Here is an 8,401-nt window from a genome sequence, read left to right as displayed (position 1 = left end):
CTGTGTGTGCGCACTTGAGGTTAGCGGCTACAGCTGCGCAGAAAGAAATGGGGAAGCTGCCTGTGAACTGTGCCAGCGTTTTAACCACTTCACAGAGGATATCTGAGCCCAAACATCAGCGATCAGACATCTCACATCAACCGATCTGTTTACAACAAACCCCAGGGGGGCTCTGTAGCCTTTGTTAGTGGTAATCTGGCTCAGAGAAACCAGGTCCCAAAGGAAGGAATGTGAAAAGGGGGGAGGGGGGGCATAGGGTGAACTAGAGTGCATTAAAAAAAAGACAAGAGAATCCACATAAAATGCATGTTTTCCACATTAAACATATAAAACTTTCTTATTCTTATTTCTTAAAAAAAGGATCATTTATCAGAGGGGTTGAATCCAAATGTCAGGCCTGTTTACACCCCCAGGTTCAGTACAGTCAGTGTTTTCCAGCAGGGCTTCCAGGATGTTTACCGGTGGACTACTGAAACCTGCTCCTTTTCATTCAGGGAGCTTGTGGGGTTTCAGAGGCTCCAACGTTGTCCTCAGTAACCTTTGCGGCTGTAGTACTGATCTGCTGAGATGTTGACCCTCCTCACGTTCAGCTCTGCTGCAAACCTCCGCGCCTTCTGATAGAAGAAGAGCGAGAGCTCTCGGTCCACCAGGAAGTTGTGGTAGATGGTTGCAAGCCGGGTGCAGAGCTGCAGCTGGGATCTCTTGTTGCCCAGATCCATGGCGGCGGCCAGAGCCAGGTGGTAATAACCTGCTGCGTCGTACGGGTCCTGCACAGAAAACAGGAGAACCAGTGGAGCATATAGACTCACTCAGGCGAACCCCACAGCTTTCAGGGGACAGAGCTGGAATTCTTTGTCAAAATTTACCTTCAGGTCATAAAATGTGATGTCCCCCAGAGTCTGGTACACCTGCACATAGTAGAGCGTCTCCTCCTCGAACAGCAGGGGGGTGGGACACAGGGACAGAGTTTTCAGGTAGTAATGTTCTGCCAGTTCATATTGGTCCAGACAGTGGTAAAGAACAGCCAGACGGTGGTAAGCCACTCGCTCACTCAGATGTTCTCCTGGAAGCAGAACCAAGCAGGAACACCGATATCACCACTCCCAAATCCACGAGTCTGGAGCCTACTGCAGACTTCTGGCGGGTTCTGGCCCATTGTGTGTTTCAGTCACCGTGAGGAAGCTGAACTAAACTGGTTTGTGGTGTTTCCATACCCAGAGAGACACTGATGTCCAGCGCAGTCTGAGCAAACTCCACGGCTTCCTCGTACAACTTCAGCCTGAGCATCAGTTCTGTCAGTTTGTTACACAACCTCAGCCTGGTGCCAACGCTGCTGCTCCTCCCTGAGATGGGCAGGGCCCGGTCCTGTGAAGGCAGGCCACACAGGTAAAGAGAACACTGCAACCTTCATCAGAACTACCAGAGTACGGGAGCTTGGTCCCTGAAGGTGAAAACTCGAAGGAAAAGACATTTGTGTGTTGATTCAGCCCGTACCCTGTAGAACGGGATGGCTTTGTGACGGTCTTGGCAGCTGTTGAAGAAAATGTCTCCTGCAGCTTCCAGGATCTTCAAGATGAACTTGGTGTCTCCGGTACTCAGAGCAACATCCTGGGCTGCCTACCAGAGACACCAGCCGGGACACGTGTGAGTTCAGACACTTCAGCACATTAAATGTCTGAATAAAGCTTCCAGAAGGTGATAATAGTACAGTGGAGAAATCCCCTCCCAGACCCCTTAAACCTTCCGTCAGCGTACCCGTCAGAGTTAAGGTGAGGCTGCACTTCTGCTAACCAACATAGACGTTCATATAGTCCCTGTCCAATTTTATTCCAGGTTCCTCCACCCTCAGTGCTTTGTTTACTCTAATGGTATTTTGCACTTGCTTCCATCCCATCTGCAGCAGATCTTCAAGTGGGCCAACTCTACGCGGTGGATCCAGAAGATCAGCATGATTCTCCTCTGCTGGGTGGCCTGTGTTTCTGTACTTTACACAGGCTAACTCTGCAACCTGCTCGACCACACATGCGCTGTAAAGCTGATGTTTACTTAGATCACGCGGCTGCTGTGGAGATCCCTGAAGAAAGAGCAGATGCACCCACACCTGAACATATAGGTCCACCAGTTCGGTCTGCCCCAGTAAGTGGTAGATCCTCCCAGCCTGCAGCCAGCCAGAGGCTTCCTTCTCTTTACAGCCCAGGTCGATGAAAATACCCAGACTGCTCTTAGTGTAGTCCAGAGCAGCCCGGTACGCCCTGAAAGCATCCACAAGGTTCAGTTTAAGGGGGGCTGATGTGTTTTTGTGTCGAGTGGAGTCCTGGTTACAGACGGGTTCACACACCTTTCTGCGCCTAGAGAGAGGAAACGCTGACTCAGGGACTCCAGAGCTTCTGCCTCTTGTCTCTGTGCTCTCATTGTTCCCAACAGCCTGATCTGATGCTGGTTGTATTTGATACACTGAGCTTGGTCGGGACACTCCAGCTCATACAGCTGACAAAGATGTCGGGTTGCTATCAGCTGACCTGGATAACGACAGCAAAAAAAAGCTTTGTTCTCTGGGCAGCTCCTGAGCGTCCGAGCTGACTGTGTGGACACGTACACTCTAAGAGGCCGGCGCTGATGGACAGCAGCAGAGCCCATTCGTAGCACCCTTTCCCAGTGTCCAGCTGTTGCTGCCGGACATAATTCTGCCCGAGCTGGAGCAGCACCGTGATGAAGTTCTCCTCGTGTCCGATTTCATCCAGCTCGGAGAAGAGCTTCACGGCATCCGTCAGGTACCTCTGGGCCAGCCCGTTTGCTCCAGCTTTCACACACAACAGCCCTTTATGAATAAAAAGGGGTGCGTCATGTCACACACTGAAACGTCCTTCAAGCTCATTTTTACACCCAAGATATTTCAGGTTCCTTTTGGCAGCGTGGATCTGCCGTCATCGTGACCGCCTGACAAAGCCGGCTAATTCAGGAAACTTTAGGTGGCTCGAGAAAGTTACATGCTGTGTTAATCGGTGCTACCAAATTGATGCTAACGTACCTCGGTTAGCCTGAGCAACAGCCCAGTTGGGCATGTCCTCGTACTCCTCACAGATCTCAGCAGCAGCCTGGTAACTCTCGGCCGCCTTCCGCAGATCTCCCATGCAGCCAAGGGCCACACCACGCATGTTGAGGACCACACCTGTGTTTAAATAACAATAATTTAACATTCTGTATGTAAAAAAAAGTTGCACGGGTAACTGTAGAAATCCAGACCTTCCTGGGGTGTGGTACAATGTTCTGGCATGGTAGCTAAGACCGCGTCCAGGATGTCCAGCGCAGCTTCCGGCTGGTGGCGGTCCAGATGGAGCCACGCCAGCCAGATGAGAGCAGAGTTTCTGTCCGCATCCGACACGGACAGATGCTGGGACAGGTCACTGCTGTTGATGAGATGATGCATCTGGCAGATGGCCTGTTCAACCATCCCGTACTTGCAAAAGAGACGACAGAGGCACATGGTCAGGTGGTAGCTCAGAACCTGATGCTGGCCCGGGTGGTCTCTGCTGAAGGAGAGGGCTCGGTGTAGGTATGGAGCCAGCTGGGCTGGGATGGCATCCTCCCGTTCTGACCTCAGCCTGGTGACGTTGTCTAAAACCAGAGTCATACAGCTCAGGCAGTCCCTCAGCGTCACAGAGCTCTGCTGGGAGGCCTTCCAGGCTGAACTGACACTGAGCTGCAGAAGCTGGAGCTCCCCATAGAGCCTTCCCAGGGTCAGGTATCCATGGCTGGTCGAGAGGATCGGAGCCAATTCATCTTCAGCACAAAGAACAAGCAGCCGTTCCAGATAAGGAACCACCTGATCCCCCTCAGCACGACTCCAGTGGAACCTGGTCAGCAGGTGACAAGCCCGGGCCTCCGCCATTTTGTTGCGACTGAGGATAGCTTTCTTCAGAATGTATTTAAGAGCAATGTCGTCCTCTAGGCTCTCCAGGCAGTCAGAAATTCCAAACAGCAACCCAGTGAGCCTCTCAGCGGTAGCGAACAGGCTTTCGGTGTTCTTCTGGAGAAGATAAATGCCAACCAGGTTGGAGAATATGCTGGCCAGCAGCTTGAGGTCGACGAAGCTCTCTCGTGGAACGCTGAGGGTTTCTTCCAAGTAAACGCGGGCCTGGCTGAATTTTAGCCTCCCAGCACAGAGTTTACCCAGCAGGAAGCACAACCGTGTCTGAGACCAGAATAGCCGCTTCTTCCTGGCCGTTTCTCTAGCAACACTTAGGAAACTAATCAGCTCATCTTCATCGGCGTGGCCTGTAAATACAGAGGACGCCAAGAGCCCAGAGCTCAGCCTGTACAACACACCCAACTCTGATCTGTAGTTAGCCCCTTCTAGGAAAGAGAAGAGGGTGGTGAAGTTCTCAGTTATGTTTCCCTCCACAACAGGATGGACCCTGAAACATGGAAGGTCGGGCGTTTTGGGCTCTTCAGGAGGGATCTCCGGTGTTCTGTTTACAGCCACAACAGTGTTCTGACCCAAAGTCCTCTGGGCCCCTCTGCTCGGGTCAGGCTGAGGACCACCCACTCGGCTTGAGGAGCTCCCTGCAGGAGAAGAAACGGCTGAAGAAGCATTGCTGAACTATGACAATGACAAATATGACGCAGTACTCACCCCCTGTGCTCCCTTTAAAGTCTGCCAGGGGGATCGTATCTGAGGTTTGATGAGAGAAAGAAAGTCATCCTCATGTGCCAATCAGATCAAACATCAATGACAAACTTTTCACCAGATAAAGAAGTCCTAAAAACACCTCACCCAGTTTGTAGCTGTGGCCAAAATCGTGTGAAGATTTCTGCTTCAGTGAAACTACCGTTTCCTCTATGATGGTGTCTTCTTGTAGATGGAAGAAGGTCCTCTCTTCTTCTTCTAAACATATATCTGTGGAGCTGGAGGAAGGCCACTTCTGTCTCTGCTCTTTTGGAGCAATCAGCCTCAGCGCCACTGTACTCACCTGTAAACGTCACGAGAAGGTCCAACCAGACTTGTTTTGACCAGACCGACATCCCCTGTTGACTCCTTCCTCCCAGTGAACCAATCAAAACAGGACACCAGATGTCCCACGATGATGATGCGATCACCGGGCGCCAGGCTCAGCTCAACTGGACCCTCGGCATCGTACTCTTTAGTGGCCAAACAGGTTCCACTGGCTGGAAATGATAACACTGAAAGTTCATCTGCGTTTGTCATCAGCATAAAACCAGGAAAACTATACTAGAATCTCCATTATTGTGTTTACTTCTACCCCCTGGCCTAAATCCACCAGGAAGAGCTACAAGTTTAATAATTAACCGATCATTTCACCATCTTTGTGACAGAGGTCCGGGGTTCACGTGCACTCACCAAATGGCAGAGGGAAGTCACAGTGAGCTTTTCCATCCCCCACTAAAATGCTCTCTGCAGCAGACTTGAGGAACCATCTATTGAAAGAGAGATCAGACGGCTCCGTGACTCTTCAGCCGACTGGTTCCAGTCGCACGAGGCTGCATCAGCACCATTACAGCTGCTGCGGAGAGCATTTGTCGTTACGTGCTAGTACAGAAACACAGGAGTGACTTCAGATTTACTGATGGAAAGGGATGAGCGGCTCCAGAGCAGGTCTGGGCGCGGTGCCCCGAGCCCCATCGGCCAGGCAGAGGACAGTCCACCCTGAGCCCAGGAACGGAGGCTCAAACTGGGCTATGTCGCCCTGTTCCAGGTAGAGGTCTCCTCCAGAGGTGCAACTGTCAAACATCTGGTTGGTGCTGCAACGAGCAAACAAGGAGCCTGAAGAACGACACGCAGAGAAGGTCAGACGCGCTCCTTTTGACCACAAGAATGAAACCCTGACAGGAAAACATCCAGACTAACCTTCCTGCATCAGGATGCCTCTATAGATGAGGTTAAGGGTCTCATCCTGAACTCTGACCTCTATGGCCACGTCTTCCTCCAAAGACATGAGCCAGAACTTCTGGTCCAGCAGCAGATTCTCCAGGCAATGACTTAGGAAGCCTGGAGGAGAGGAAGTGGGATCAGCATCTAGGCTGGACCATCACCCTCACAAAAATGCAATATGACGTCTCTTCCTTCGGCACAACAGGAGTCTTGAATGTCATGTGTCAAAGGTCAGATCTCCTGACAGCCTGGAAATCCTACCTGCTGTGTAATACGTGGAGAACTTCCAGAGTTCCTCAAAAGTTCTGAACGTGACAAACACGGCGTTCTCTTCGCTGCTGATGGAGATGAGGTGAGCAGACAACTCCTAGAGACACAATTTTATTGAAGCTGATTAGGTCCACGAGCGAGGGGGTGGCGCCACCGTGTGGCCATTGAACTTCGGTGGGTGTGCGTGGGGATTTCTTTTTTTGTTTGTTTTTACCATGAACACAGCTTTGACCTCATCACTGTCTGCCTGCAGGATCCGCAGTTTTCCTCTCAGCATTTCCTGCAACTCCTCATCTGCAGGAAGACGCTCTGGACCCCTGACCAGCTCCAGCAGCACTGGGAGGACTGGACACACAACACCTCATGTGCGCGACCGCTGAACACCATTTCACAGTTCCGTGCCACGGGGCAGGATTAGTCATGTGGCTTTTGTAGATCAGCTGAATTAAACTGCTCTTCTTGTTAATGTTTGAGCCGATTGTACTCAACAAATGTTTAACAGGATCCAGGAGTGAGTGATGAGAGAGAGGTCAATCAAAAAGAAACAGCAGAAATGAGCCTGAAATTATGTCCTGACAATATCAGAGTGACTTTGGACCAGCTAACTGCTGCCTGTGTGGTCATGTGACCTGACAGCGAGGTCACTCTGGTGTTAAAGGTCATGAGTTTCTTCATATGACAGCATTAAACATCTTATGTCCCCTTCCTTATCGCAGATATATTTTAGTAAAATAATAATAATAATTCCAAATAGGTCCTCCAGCTGGAAAAGAGCTTCAGATGCCCCCCCTCCCGAAGTGACCCAGCATGAGCAGCACATTTTCCATGTTACCTGTGGGGAAGTTCTCCTCACTTGTGGACAGCATGGATTTCATACTCATTTCTCTGGAAAAGCCTCGTGCTGTTGGGGAGGAGAAAGAACTGTCAAAAACCTTCCGACATGCTCACCTAAATTATAAAACAAAATGAAAAAAGGACACCGCCACTTATTCCACCGTCGGAGACGCGCTGCCTACAGGAGTTAGCAGCTGGTCCGAACCGCAGCGTTTAGTGGCTGGTTCCGTCCGTGACACCTGAAGCAGAACACGGAGACGGGAAGGTTCGGTCTACCTGTTCTGTGTCGCGGCTGCGGCTCCGTGGAGCTCGGCCTCCGGCTCACAGCTCCCCCGCCATCCTGCTCACACCTGGCCGACATATCCCAAACCAGCCCGCTCACTCACCTGACCGGACCGTCACATGACCCTCCTCGCGCTGCTGGGACACCCCAGTACTGTCAGCGCGCGACACAGGAGCGGTAACATCACGCTTTTCAAAATAAATGTGTCTAATTATAATACAGGCTCGTATCAGCCTTCCGTCAATTAAGTTTTCATTTTTGACAAAATATTTTCTATTTCAACCAATGTGTGGCGATACATTTATAAACTAGATTCATTTCAGCAACTTACAAATGATGCCTCTTTTATTTTGACGTTATCCTCAGCTTCCACAGAAGAGACTGCAGTTGGACTTTCTTCATTCAGCTGTGTATCGAACTAAAATAAATAACAAGACAGTTTATTTCACTTTTTCCACGACCTTCTCCAACAACAAATGTTCCCCCCAGCAAATCATTGTGTGCACCTTTCAGGTTAATAATCACTCACTAAACAAATACTGCTGCTTCCAGTGCCAAATCCACGAAAACATTTAGAAAGATCAACAAAGCTTATGTGCTTCATAAAGCTAGTAGATGCTTTGGCAGTAATGGCAAGAACTTATTTTAAAAGTGTAGCTTCTCTTCTCGGGCTGAATGATCGTTTACTTCAGTGTTCACAGGAACATACTCAGCATTCTTCATTCCCCAGTTGTTTCCTCTGACCGAGCAAAGAAAAGCAGAAAGAAAACATTAAGATGGATCAGCACAGAAGGCTGGAGCCTCTAAGATATTACGCTTATTCTTTTACCGGCTTACATATTTATCAGTACAATTTTTCAGTTATGAATTTGTCAAACCTTCATTAAATACACCACTTTAAAAATGAAAAAGAAAAGTGGTATTTTCCATGTACTTTCATGTTTTATTTGATACAGCACACCAAAACTGTTCAAATAAACAAACTGTTTCCAGTTAATATCTGGAGGTAACACATGCGTTTGATTTGTACACTGAAATACAAACATTTATTGTGGTGATTTAAAATGCAACTTAAAATTAAAATTATTTTATGGATGAAACCGGTTAAATTGCTTGTGCAGCAG

At 49.4% G+C, this 8,401-nt stretch overlaps 1 protein-coding gene across 8 annotated transcripts; it reads right to left on the bottom strand.

Annotated features, from left to right (window-relative positions):
• Positions 1 to 292: 292 nt before the first annotated feature.
• LOC130523192 (SH3 domain and tetratricopeptide repeat-containing protein 1) lies at positions 293 to 7,767 on the bottom strand. 8 transcript variants are annotated; one of them, XM_057028229.1, is made up of 20 exons: positions 7,609 to 7,767; positions 7,271 to 7,411; positions 6,993 to 7,061; positions 6,375 to 6,505; positions 6,152 to 6,257; positions 5,867 to 6,007; positions 5,584 to 5,782; positions 5,360 to 5,436; positions 4,971 to 5,166; positions 4,775 to 4,905; positions 4,634 to 4,672; positions 3,244 to 4,563; positions 3,029 to 3,169; positions 2,597 to 2,818; positions 2,339 to 2,519; positions 2,102 to 2,252; positions 1,495 to 1,617; positions 1,215 to 1,365; positions 867 to 1,063; positions 293 to 767 (listed from the first exon to the last, which is right to left on the bottom strand). In XM_057028229.1, the coding sequence occupies exons 2-20, from the start codon at positions 7,353 to 7,355 to the stop codon at positions 531 to 533; spliced, it is 3,897 nt and encodes a 1,298-aa protein (XP_056884209.1). In that variant the 5' UTR covers positions 7,356 to 7,411; positions 7,609 to 7,767; the 3' UTR covers positions 293 to 530. The 8 variants fall into 8 exon arrangements, with proteins under 8 accessions (XP_056884209.1, XP_056884208.1, XP_056884211.1 ...); XM_057028228.1 differs by having other exon boundaries at positions 7,271 to 7,414; positions 7,609 to 7,756; XM_057028231.1 differs by having other exon boundaries at positions 6,993 to 7,233; positions 7,381 to 7,414; positions 7,609 to 7,756.
• Between the last annotated feature and the right edge of the window lie 634 nt (positions 7,768 to 8,401).

Source organism: Takifugu flavidus, chromosome 3 (genome assembly GCF_003711565.1).
Source record: "Takifugu flavidus isolate HTHZ2018 chromosome 3, ASM371156v2, whole genome shotgun sequence".
Lineage (NCBI taxonomy): Eukaryota > Metazoa > Chordata > Actinopteri > Tetraodontiformes > Tetraodontidae > Takifugu > Takifugu flavidus.
This window is presented reverse-complemented; position numbering and strand designations above follow the sequence as displayed.

Bases quoted from the DNA above. Each gene is read 5' to 3' on its own strand.
- LOC130523192 (XM_057028229.1), bottom strand. From the start codon at position 7,355: ATGTCGGCCAGGTGTGAGCAGGATGGCGGGGGAGCTGTGAGCCGGAGG. The intron at 6,258-6,374 runs GTAAAAACAAAC...TTGTGTCTCTAG, and splicing joins AGGTCAAAGCTGTGTTCATG to GAGTTGTCTGCTCACCTCAT. The intron at 1,064-1,214 runs GTATGGAAACAC...TTCTGCTTCCAG, and splicing joins GGACATCAGTGTCTCTCTGG to GAGAACATCTGAGTGAGCGA.